Source organism: Herpailurus yagouaroundi, unplaced genomic scaffold (assembly GCF_014898765.1).
Source record: "Herpailurus yagouaroundi ecotype Mexico unplaced genomic scaffold, PumYag 165, whole genome shotgun sequence".
NCBI classification, from domain to species: Eukaryota; Metazoa; Chordata; class Mammalia; order Carnivora; family Felidae; genus Herpailurus; species Herpailurus yagouaroundi.
Genome location: NW_024412406.1, coordinates 26,625,457 through 26,638,151, shown reverse-complemented (window position 1 = coordinate 26,638,151; position 12,695 = coordinate 26,625,457). Strand labels below are relative to the sequence as shown.

The 12,695-nt window shown below is 43.7% G+C and overlaps 2 protein-coding genes across 17 annotated transcripts in view; one reads left to right on the top strand and one right to left on the bottom strand.

The window, feature by feature from the left end:
* TMEM68 (transmembrane protein 68) overlaps window positions 1-10,026 on the bottom strand; it is a 62,073-nt gene extending 52,047 nt beyond the window's left edge. For 4 of the 14 annotated variants that reach the window (XR_005794266.1, XR_005794267.1, XM_040487775.1 and 1 more), the window contains exons 1-2: window positions 9,745-10,023; window positions 632-676 (exon numbers count right to left, since the gene is read on the bottom strand). The gene's annotated coding sequence lies outside the window, so the exon portion shown is untranslated. Of the gene's footprint in view, window positions 1-631; window positions 677-9,744 lie in introns of all 14 variants that reach the window. The other 10 variants (XR_005794264.1, XM_040487774.1, XR_005794265.1 and 7 more) reach the window with 7 other exon arrangements.
* A 43-nt stretch (window positions 10,027-10,069) lies between these two features.
* TGS1 (trimethylguanosine synthase 1) overlaps window positions 10,070-12,695 on the top strand; it is a 40,466-nt gene continuing 37,840 nt past the window's right edge. For all 3 annotated transcript variants that reach the window (XM_040487768.1, XM_040487770.1, XM_040487769.1), the window contains exon 1: window positions 10,070-10,404. In XM_040487768.1, the coding sequence (XP_040343702.1) occupies window positions 10,301-10,404 (104 nt within the window). In that variant the 5' untranslated portion in view covers window positions 10,070-10,300. The remainder of the gene's footprint in view (window positions 10,405-12,695) is intronic.

The following is a 12,695-nucleotide window of genomic DNA, read 5'->3' as shown; positions in this document are numbered from 1 at the left end:
GCACAGAGCCCCACATGGGGCTCCAGCTTACAAACCGTGAGATCATGACCTGAGATGAAGTCAGATGCTTAACCAACTGAGTCACCCAGGTGCCCCTATAGAATCATCTCTTAATACCAAAAAGGAGTACATTGTTCATGGTTAACTTTGTTGCAGACTTAAATGTGAAAATTATAAGGCTTCATTTGCATGCTCATGAAGCATGTCAGGTTTAGCTTTTGAAATAACTCACAAGCTATAATTGAGAAGGAAAATAAACCTGATGAAGAATGAGATTTCGGATTGATCTTAACAATTTGACTTACATCTTAAGTGGATCACACTGAATGTTTGTATCTTAAATTAGGCTATGTTGAGATAACTGCTCTTCACAAAAGAAAGCATCAATATTTGAATCAATAAAAGTAACCCAATTCTTTAGGAAATGATGACATACATTTGTGTGTACTGTCCTTTACAAGCAGGTTTACAAAAAATTTCTCTATTCTTTTGACATTATGCAATAATAAAAATTTATCAGTGTCATTTTTATCTTATAGTCACTAAAATTTCTCTTAAGGCTTCAATGACTGAAACTATAGCCATACAATTATTTCATGCCACTTATCTCTAAACCAGTCACTTAACTTACCAGAAATTAGGCAAATATCTTGTCCCAATCTTCAGTGTATATGTTCTGGAAAACACAGTATACAAAGAAAAATACGCTTAAAAATATATAATCATTAATATCTAGAGTTAGAATTTCCATAAAATAAATAGCAAAAGACATTCACATATGTGTGACAAATATTATAACCCCACACTAGTATATCAGTTAAATCATTCTCGTGACCAATGCTTTAGTGAGGACAACGCTATACGCTTATTTCCAGTATATAAAGCCCCACCTAAGACTTTCTTTTAAAATTCAGAGCTAGGTGTGCCTGGATGGCTCAGTAGGTTAAGCACCGGACTTAGGCTCTGGTCACGATCTCATGGTTTGGGAGTTCGAGCTCCACGTCGGGCTCTGTGCTGACAGCTCAGAGCCTGGAGCCTGTTTCTGATTCTGTGTCTCCTTCTCTCTCTGCCCCTCCCCTACTTCACACCGTGTCTATCTCTCTCAAAAACAAATAAGCACTAAAAAAAATTCAGAGCTATAAAAAATTTTTGCTTCTTTGGAGAAAAAGTATGAAAGTAAAATGTATAACTGAACATGTCTCTTTTTAGTAACTTTGCCAAATAATAAGTTGATGGTCAAATATGATATTCAATGATATAATTACATTAGCTCTTATGATCATGTTCTCTACACAAGATTTCCTTCTTTCAATCCTGTTTTCTTAGGTTCTGATTCTATTCTTAGAGACATTTTGTCATCACTGCATACGACATAGTCTTTACAAAAATCATCTCAAACCCTTTGTAGATGAGACAAGAAGACATAGTTAAAGAAAGGGGTGGAGGAAGAGGTAGAGACAGATACACAACAGCAGTTATACGTTCGTTGTCTTTATGCCAAGATTATCTTGCTCCCTGACTTATTGGCAGGGCCTGCAACCTGACTTGCTCTTCCAGGGGTGGAGGATTTAGTCTAATTTCCTTGTCACCAACGGCAGTGATTGTGAGAAATGTGGGCCTGTGATGATAAGAGAAGCTAAACACGGCACATGCTAAGCCCACAAGCTGGGCTTTATTTTTTTCACTGAAGTATATTTGACACACGATGCTATGTTAGTTTCAGGTGTTCAACATAGTGATTCAAAAACTCTGAATGTTTTGCTGAGTTCACCACAAATGTAGCTGCCATTTGTTACCATACAGTGACGTGGGCTTCAATTACATCATATTCTCATCAACCCATCTGAAGACTTGAACCCCTATAACGTATCAGGATGTGGTCATTTAGAAGGCAATATAAACATAGCAAAACTTACTACTTTTTAAAATTAGAGCTTTCCCCCAGTAACATGGCTAGAACTACGAAAATGGAAAGTAAGTGTTGATGACGATGTGGAGAAATTAGTACCTTCATATGTTGTCGGTGGGAGTAAAAATGATGCAGCCAGTGTGGAAATAAATCAGTTCGGCAATTCCTCAAAAAGCTACACGCAGAGTTACCTTATGACCCAACAATTCTACTGCTAGGTATGTATCCCAGAAAACTGAAAACACACATTCACACAAAAATTCGTATATGAATGCTGATGGCAGAATTACTCCTAAGGACCAAAAAGTGGAAACAATACAAATGCCCATCAACTAATGAATGGATAAACGAAATGTACTACACCCAAACAATAGAATATTATTCAGTCATACAAAGAGGTACTGGCTCATGTTACAACAGGCATGAACCTTAAAAACATACGAGGTAAAAAAAAGTCAGACACGAAAGGCCGCCTTTTACATGATTCCATTTATATGAGATTCCCAGAAGAAGATAATCAGTAGAGACAGAGAGGCAAGTGGCTTCCAGGGGCTGGAGGAGAGGGCAATGAGAAGTGACTGCTAATGGAAGTGGAAGTGTCTTTTGGGAAGAATGAAAAGGTTCCAGAATTAGATAGTGGTAATGGCCGTACAACCTTGTGAATATGCCAAAAACCATCAAGTTGTACATTTCAAAATGGTCCATGTTATGGTGAATTACACCTCCACAAAAAGAGCTTTTAAAAAATGTTCATAAGTTAAAGTTTATGATGGCTTCTCAAATATGTTAAAAGGAGCTTCTCCTAGGCCTGAAAACCAATCATTTTGATGATCCGACCCTTACTGCTTAATACAATTGCCCCCTCTAAACTAGTCTCATTTCTGATTTTAATAGGATCATAAACTCTTGTGATTTTAAAACCTTCTTTAGTACCTCCCCCGCTCAAAATTGGTAATAGAACTATACCTCTAATGTTCAATTACATTTTCAGTTATCACACATACTTAACAAACACATACAACGAAGAGGGACAGCGCACAGGCGCACATCCAGGGAGAGAAGTTATGTGGATATCTTCATGCACAGTCCCTGAACTGTGCCCCCGTGCTGCAGGAAAGGGCCTCCTCCAAAATGGTCATCCTCGATTTTGATTTAAGCCCTTTCAGAACCGGAAACTCAAAAGTTGTCCAATTCCATCTTCAAAACCATCCATCAATCCACAAAATATCGTCCATATACTTACCTGACTGTAACTTTTCCCTGCCGGACCTAGTTCTACACCATAGAACTTCTTCTGTGAGACACGGCACAGCTATGATAAGCTGTGAAATCCCGTTTTCTAGTCAGAATCCTGAATTCTTTTGGGGCGCCTGGGTGGCTCAGTTGCTTAAGCGTCCAACTTTTGATTTGGGCTCAGGTCATGACCTCACAGTTCTTAAGATGGAGCCCTGCGTCAAGGCCCTGAGCAATCAGTGCACAGCCTGCCGGGGAGTCTCTGTCTCCCAGTCTCTCTGCACCCCTTGGCCCCCTTGCGTGCGCTCTCAAAAATAAATAAACGTTAAAAAAAAAAAAATCTCAGTTCTTTCAACCACTCCTCAGACCCTACAGTCATAACCTCTCACCACTCCGGTCACTCCCTGTGACGGACTCCAGTTTGATATTGAGAGCAACAGGTACAGTAACCCACCTGTGCCTCAACTTGCTAAAATCTGTAAAACTGGGATACGGTAATAGATACACTACGTTAGATGACGCTAGGTCATGATGCTGTGGAGAAAAATCTACAGCGGGGTAATCGGAATATGGAGCTCCACAGCAGGCAAGAGGGTAGGAGGGGGTTGCGATGTTTTAATATCATAGCCCAAGAAGGACTCCTGAAAGGTACATTTGAGCGGAGACCTGAGGAAGTGAGGAAGCAAATGATGTGGGAATTTGGAGAATTCCTGGCTAAAATAAAAGCAGACGCAGAGGGTGTGTACTTGGTAAGGTGAGGAGCAGCAGGGTAGCAGGCTGAGAAGCGTGAAGGGAGAGGGGTCAGAAATGGGCAGAGAGGTAGCACTGTGGAACTCGCTAGGCCAGCTTTCATCTTAAGTGAGCTGGAGAGGGCACCAGAAGAGACAGACAACCTGACTGCAGCTTTAAGTGACCACTGTGTTGAGAATACACTGCATAGGGAGCAAAAGAGAAGTTAAGGCAGTAAGTGAAATGCTGAAAATGGCTCAGACAAGGCTAACAGAGTGAAGGTCTGTAAGAGACCATCAGTTTCTGGATCTATCGTAAAGATAAAGCCACTGGAATTGCTGATGAACGTCTGCAGAATGTGAGTGAAAGAGAGAAGTCTGGGAGGACTGCAGTTTTGGCAATGTGGGCTTGTATTCCAGGGGACTCTGTCACTTCCCGTGTGACCTAGGCAGACCTAATATTGCTATGATCACCACTGTTATTAGCTAGCTTGAGAAAAGACGGAGTTACAGGAAGAACCGGTTTGGGAGTGGTCTCGACATCAGAAATTCAATTTAGAACATGTTAAGATTCTAGTAGACATCCAAGTGAAGACCTTTAACAGGCAGCTGGACATACAGGTCAGCAGGAAAATCAAGACTAGAGGAATACAGACATATATTCCTCCCGGGAGGGGGGGGGGGGAATCTAGAATGAAAAAGAGTCCCCAGGACTGAGCCTTGCAGCCCTCAACATTTTAGAAGTTGGGAAAACCATGAGGAACCAACACTCTCCTTCCAGGAATGGCACCCTGTGTGTCAAAGTAAGGAAAGAGTACTCAGCTGTTTCAAATGATACTGAGAGGCCTAAGAAATAATCATTGATCACTGCGTTTTACAACAGAGACATTGACAAACCCTGATAATTAAGAAATATTTTGATACAGTGAGGATGAAAGTCAGGTGGAGTAAATTCATGAAAAAAAAGAGCAATGAACTGGAAACAGCAAATATGGACAACTCTGCAGAGAAATGCTGACACAAAAAGGAACAGAAAAATAGGGTGAGTATCTAGAAGGGAATGTGGGTCAAGTTTGTTGTTGTTTTAAGATGAAAGAAAACAGCAAGCTTTAATACCAATGGTAATGGGTCAATGGGAGAGTAAGAAAGAGATGATGCAGGAGAGGAATAATGTTGGGACCGGTCCTTGACTAGACCACAGGGGACAAATACAGCGTATAAGACAGGGGATGGCCCAGAGAAGACTATGCCATTGGGTTATTAATTCATTTACTCAACATATACTTACTAAGCAAGTAGTTCGTGCTCCACACTATTCTAAACACTTGAGGATACATCAGTAAACAAAATCATATGAGAAAATCAGGGTGCCTGTGTGGTTCAGTTGGTTAAGCGTCCGACTTCAGCTCAGGTCATGATCTCACAGCTCGTGGGTTCGAGCCCCATGTCGGGCTCTGTGCTGACAGCTTGGAGCCCAGAACCTGTTTTGGATTCTGTATCTCTCTCTCTCTCTGCCCCTCTCCTGCTCACGTTCTATCTCTCCCTCCTTCAAAAATAAATAAATATTAAAAAATCATATGAGAATGGGGCGCCTGGGTGGCTCAGTCAGTTGAGCGTCCGACTTCGGCTCAGATCGTGATCTCACAGTTTGTGAGTTCAAGCCCTGCCTTCGGGCCCTGTGCTGACAGCTCAGAGCCTGGAACGTGCTTCGGATTCTGTGTCCCCTTCTCTCTCTGCCCCTTCCCCACTTGTGCTCTCTCTCTCTCTCTCTCTCTCTCTCAAAAATAAATAAATGTAAAAAAAAAAAATTAAAAAAACCCATATGAGAAAACATATGTAAAGCACTTACAATAATATGTCTGGCACATAGTAGGCACCTAACAAATACCAGCTAAATATAGACCTTACCTGTGTTCCTTCAAATCCGTGACAAAAAATGTGGACCAAGACAGTGCCCTAAAACCTGCCACTAAAGAACTACCAGAGGAGTCTGAATAACAAGCCTTTGAGTGGATAAATACTTACTTTCCATATGAAAATTGGCTTTAGAAGTCAATGAATGCAACCTCTTAATTTTGCAGAAACCAGTTAAAAAGAGAAAGCCAAGTTCACTTGCCTAAAGTTACTAAATTAATTCAGTGAAGAACCAAGGACCAAAATTAAAATCCAGTTCCTACTTCCTACTCTGGTTTTCACTACATTCTCTGTAATATCTCTGTCCCCCTCTCTCTAACAGAAAGCTGAAAATATTAAGATTGCAATTTCTGTCTTCCCACTACTTCTGCCTGGCCCTTGTCCCCCTCCAATTTACCACGGGCTATATTGGACTCCTTACCACTTTGTTTTGATCCAATTAAAAACTATAGTGGTTAAAAGTGGTTTGGGGGCAGATACAGTATTTTAATTACCAAAATAACAGGTTATTTCCAACCAAAAAAAAAAAAAAAATCTACAATCAAACACAGTCCTCGCATCACATATTAAAAAAGTATCGTAATGCAGGGGCGCCTGGGTGGCGCAGTCGGTTAAGCGTCCGACTTCAGCCAGGTCACGATCTCGCGGTCCGTGAGTTCGAGCCCCACGTCAGGCTCTGGGCTGATGGCTCAGAGCCTGGAGCCTGTTTCCGATTCTGTGTCTCCCTCTCTCTCTGCCCCTCCCCCGTTCATGCTCTGTCTCTCTCTGTCCCAAAAATAAATAAACGTTGAAAAAAAAAATTAAAAAAAAATATCGTAATGTTGACATTGATAGTGAAGAACATTTATTGTAATTGACTTTACACACTTTAAAATAACAACATTTCAAAAACTAATAAATCAGAACAGAGGATTTCTTGTTTTCTGTAAAAACTTAATAAATCTGTTTAAAAAAATTTTGGGGGGAATGCAAACTGGTACAGCCACTCTGGAAAACAGCATGGAGGTTCCTCAAAAAGTTAAAACTAGAACTACCCTACGACCCAGCAATTCCACTACTAAGTATTCATCCAAGGGATACAGGTGTGCTGTTTCGAAGGGGCACATGTACCCCAATGCTTATGGTAGCACTATCAACAATAGCCAAAGTGTGGAAAGAGCCCAAGTGTCCACTGATGGATGAATGGATAAAGAAGATGTGGTCTATATATACAATGGAGTATTTATTACTCGGCGATCAAAAAGAAGAAATCTTGCCATTTGCAACTACGTGGATGGAACTAGAGGGTATTATGCTGAGCGAAATTAGTCAGAGAAAGACAAATATATGACTTCACTTATAGGAGGACTTTAAGATCCAAAAAGATGAACATAAAGCAAGGAAAGCAAAAATAATATAAAAACAGGGAGGGGGACAAAACATAAGAAATTCTTAAATACAAAGAACAAACAGGGTTGCTGGAGGGATTGTGGGAGGGGGAAGGGCTAAATGGGTAAGGGGCATTAAAGAATCTACTCTTGAAATCATTGTTGCACCATGTGCTAACTTGGATGTAAACTATAAAAAATAAGTAAGTTATAGAAAGTAAAAAGAAAAAAAATTTTTTAATATTTTTATTTTATTTTTGAGAGACAGAGAGACAGAGCATGAGGAGGGAAGGGACAGACAGAGAGGGAGACACAGAATCTGAAGCAGGCTCTAGGCACTGAGCTGTCAGCACAGAGCCCAACACAGGGCTCGAACTCACGAGGTGTGAGATCATGACCTGAGCAGAAGTCGGACGCTCAACTGACTGAGCCACCCAGGCACCCGGAAATAGATCTATTTTTTAAACACCCATTATCAGTACTTTTAGCACCATGGATGGCAGCAGATCAATTTTTTACTTTCAGTATATAAGCCACATTAAGGATACATTGAAAATGCCAATTAAATTAAATACTCGCTGAAATAAAATTAATTTTCCCTTTTCCTTTCTGCATTTTTAATAGTTGTTTAACAGGGGGATAGGACTCAGTTCTAGCGAATAAGCATCTACTTCAAACCATCAATAAAACTGAAGTTTATCTAATATCTCCATTAAAACATCTGGCAAACCTAGTAATTTTATCTTTAAAACAATACCTTTTAGGGGCGCCTGGGTGGCTCAGTCGGTTTAAGTGTCCGACTTCAGCTCAGGTCATGATCTCACGGTTTGTAGGTTCGAGCCCAGCATCAGGCTCTGTGCTGAGAGCCCGGAGCCTGGAGCCTGCTTTGATTCTGTCTCCCTCTCTCTCACCCCTCCCCAAGCTCACTTGCGTGCGAGCTCTCTTCTCTCACCCTCTCTCAAAAATAAACATTAAAAAAGTAAAAACCAGGGGCACCTGGGTGGCTCAGTCGGTTAGGCATCCGACTGCAGCTCAGGTCATGATCTCACAGTCCATGAGTTTGAGCCCTGCGTCGGGCTCTGTGCTGACAGCTGGGAGCCTGGAGCCTGCTTCAGATTCTGTCTTCCTCTCTCTCTGACCCTCCCCTGCTCATACTCTGTCTCAAAAACAAACTTAAAGAAAATTTAAAAAATTTCAAAATAAATAAAATAAAAAATAAATAAAAACAATTACCTTTTAGATTTCAAGTTTCAAACTCTAGGTTCTGATATGAACTACCTTCCAAGGTTTGGGTTTTTTTTTTTTTAACCCTAGAATGTCCTTCAACTTGTAGCTAGAATCTTGCATTCTGATAATTACTGTTCTACCTTTTTTTTCCTTAACGTATCCTCACCCCCCAAATGTTGCACATCTATACGGGTGTATCTGTAACTGGGCAGCACTCTTACGAGCCTATCTCGGACACCAGGTGGAAATAAACATTTCATTCGAAAATTAATCTTCTATTTCTATCCAATAGTAAATGCGACCAAAACATTAAGGACTGTGTTAAACATCCGGATTTTATCTCAGCTTTAACACAGACTAAAGAAGTAACAATGCCATTTCAGCATTAACAGCACAACCAAGTCCTGAAATGCTCCAACCACCCCCAAGTCTGAACTTGCTTCTTTAAGGAAGCTGCCTGGGCAGTCTCAACGAATACCACACACCAAATACTAACTTCCTTTTTCAAATCTAGCAGTGGTGTTCCAGTTTTCGGCGTCCTGGTTATGTGCACACGCATTTTTCTTACGCATCAGCAGCCTGAGGGCAGAAATCTGTTCCACAGGCTGCAAACCCCAGGGACCAACGCAGTGCCTGCGCGCACAAAGCAGGTACCCACTCAAACTATTAATAGCACACGAGCGATCGGATACACAGTTTCGTTTAGTCCTTCCAGCCGCCTGAGGAGGCAGGTACTATTATTCACCGTTCCTATTTTTTTTTTCAACGTTTATTTATTTTTGGGACAGAGAGAGACAGAGCATGAACTGGGGAGGGGCAGAGAGAGAGGGAGACACAGAATCGGAAACAGGCTCCAGGCTCTGAGCCATCCGCCCAGAGCCTGACGCGGGGCTCGAACTCACGGACCGCGAGATCTGACCTGGTTGAAGTCGGACGCTTAACCGACTGAGCCACCCAGGCGCCCCTCACCGTTCCTATTTTACAGATGATCACAAAGAGGCTCAGAAGGGTTACTTCGCTTGCCCGGATCACAGAGGCAGCAAAGGGGCATCAAACAAGGATTCCAAGCCTGACTCGTCCGGAAGCCTTCTTAACCACTTATTCCTGCGGCCTCTCCCGTACACGCCCGTGATCACCCCAGAAGGCTCGATTCGGATCCCGGAACCAGAGGTCGCCGGGCAAGCCCCAGAGGCCTATAGCGAGGTTCTGACACCTCGCCCCGCCGCCTAAGTTGAGATGAAACGAGGTTTTTAAGCGCGGGGGTTGGGGGGGGGGGGGGGAGGAGTGATGCGCGGCGGAGTGAAAGGGCTCGTTGTGACCCAGGCAGGGCCACCCCTCCCCGCCACTCCGGTGCCCGAGCTTATACCGAGTACTGCGGGAACCGCCGGGGACTCCGGGACTGCCTCACCGAGACGAGACTCGCGGTCCTGGCGGCTCAGAGCCCCGCGAGACTGATGCGGAGCCGCGCGCCGGAAACGGAGGACAAGAGGAGGACCGACGCGCCTCTGGCGGGAGGTGCAGAGGCGGCTCGCCCTCACCCTCGAGCAGCGGCGGGAGCCCTTCGGTGGCTCAGCGACCCAGGGAAGCGGAGAAATTTCAGCGGCCAGCGTTCTCCCCCCACGAGCAACCTGTGAAGAAAAAGACAAACACCGGCGCCAGCCCGGACCGCGTTGAGCCGTGCACCGCCTGCCGCCCCGCCCCTTCCGGGGCCGCCAGGAGCCGTTTCCGGTGGCGGCCCCTCTGCTCGCTCCCGGCTCGAGCAACCCCGGGCCCGATTGTAAACTCCTGACGTTCCCCCCCCCCCCCCCCCCCCCACCGGGCGCGCCGGCGAGACCTCTTTTCGGTGTCCGGGAACCGAGCAGAGGCCGGGAAGGCCGGTCCCGTGCCGCTGGTCGCAGGGCTTCCTGCTCCGAAGTGGGAAAATGTGCTGCGACAAGTGGAGCCGCGTGGCCGAAATGTTTCTCTTCGTTGAAGACCTGGAGGAGGATTGTAAGATCCTTTGCCTGTGCTCCAGGGCATTTGTGGAGTAAGTAAAAACGCGTCCCTCTTCATTTCTAGCCCGGTTCTTGCCCAGAAATGTAGGCCTCGCAAGCTACGTGTGATTGATCCCCGAAGCCGTGGCTCAAGTCGAAGACCCGTGGGCAAGGTGGTTTCAGGAAAGAAAAGTCCTCAGAGTTCACGGAAGGTCGCCTATTACCGTTAAGGGAAGGGGGAAATCGACTTTGTCGGCTGCTGTGAAAAAACGCGGCAGCTGATTGATTTCGTTTCTATAAACCGAGGGGACGTTTAAAAATCGGGGGAAGTGAAATGTAAACGCCCCTTCAGGGGTGTGACAGCTCAAGGTGAAGACTTTAAGATGAGTACCTTTTGTTGGTTAACATTTTTTGAAAACCTTGAGATTTATTCAAGCGCATATGCGCAGACATAGAGCTTCTAGTTACCCGAAATAAAAGATTTAACTATAATTCCATCAGTTGTTCAGCTGTATTTTTGGGAAATATTTGGGGTAAAAATTGCCCTCCATGGAAGGAAGATAACCAGTGGGTGGGAAACAAGGAACTAAGGAATCGGATTATAGGGATGACTGTTTGCATATCGGGTGTGTGAATTAAGACGCTTCAATCTTTTTTCCGTCCCTAAAACAGGTATGTTTTCACAATGATTTCCAGTGATTTCGCAGGCTTATTGTTAGATTCAGCCTGTGGAAGTAAATTTCATGGGCTGTACTTTTAATGTAGTTTAATGTGGGGGAATTGAAGTTTGAAGAAATGCTTACAGTTACTGTATTTGTGTGGAGTAATCGGAAAATTGATCCAAAAAGAAGTTAAACACGATGTTTAACTTTTAAAATATTGCCATCTTTGCATACGTGCATGCATGTGCAAATGCTTTCTGTGGTTCTTTGTATTAGGTACCCTGGTAGGCCCTGGGGTATAAGACACAGCCTGTCGCTACACCCTAGTAAGACAACTGTTACATAATTATTTAGCGAATTACAGTCGTAGGTGCTATAGGAGAGGAGTACAGGGGCTGTCATAGCAAAAACCTAACCTTTCTCCAAAGATCACAGAGATTTCTTTGAGAAAAGTAGCTTTTGAAAAGAGGTCTAGAGAGTGGAAGGAAACTGGGGTGTGTTTGAGTGAGAGAGAGAGCGACGAGCAGAACTCTGTAAAAAGTAGAAGAAAGCCAAGTCTACATACCTGCTTCTTAGCCTGCAGCCAGATAAGGCTCGGGGCTATCTTCATGAAGTCTCCTTTCCAAATTAAAAAAAAAAAAAAAAAGGAAAGAAAGAAAGGGAATGTGAGTTATGAATGAATGAAGTTGATGGGGCACCTGGGTGGCTCAGTCAGTTAAGCGTGACTCAGTCAGTGAAGGGTCCCGACTTCAGCTCAGGTCGGGATCTCACAGTTTGTGAGTTCAAGCCCCGCGTCGGGCTCTGTGCTGACAGCTCAGAGCCTGGAGCCTGCTTTGGATTCTGTCTCCCTCCCTCTCTGCCCCTCCCCCGCTCGTGTTCTGTCTGTCTCAAAAGTAAATAATAAACATTAAAGAGAGTTTTTTTAAAAAATGTAAAAATTTGAGAAAAAACTGTCATGCCATACCCCTACAAAGCAATATGCTACTAGATTTCAATTAAAGCAACTTTATTTAGAACACAATTTAGGGGGTTCCTGGGTGGCTCAGTCCGTTGAGCTTCCAACTCGATTTCAACTCAAGTCATGATCTCATGGTCATGGGATGGAACCTGATGGGCTGGTGATGGGCTGGCACGGAGCATGAAAACTGCTTAATATTTTCTCTCTCTCCCTTCCCTCCACCCCCCCCCCCCACACACACACCTCTTCCCCCTGGTATACACGAACTCTCTTTCTCTCTCAAAATAAAAATAAATGAATAAAACACAATTTAATTGCCATATAAATCACCGACTACTTTGAATTTAGTCTTTTTGAACCAAAATGTTCATTTTTTAAACTTTGTGTAATTTCATACATATTAAAACTTAGAAGCTCTACTTTCCTTTTATTTTTTTTTTTAATTTTTTTTTCAACGTTTATTTATTTTTGGGACAGAGAGAGACAGAGCATGAATGGGGGAGGGGCAGAGAGGGAGGGAGACACAGAATCGGAAACAGGCTCCAGGCTCTGAGCCATCAGCCCAGAGCCCGATGCGGGGCTCGAACTCACGAACCGCGAGATCGTGACCTGGCTGAGTCGGACGCTTAACCGACTGCGCCACCCAGGCACCCCTCTACTTTCCTTTTAGAAGCCACATTCTGAGTTCAAAATAGGTAAAGAGAAAAGAATGGCTTTTTCCTTT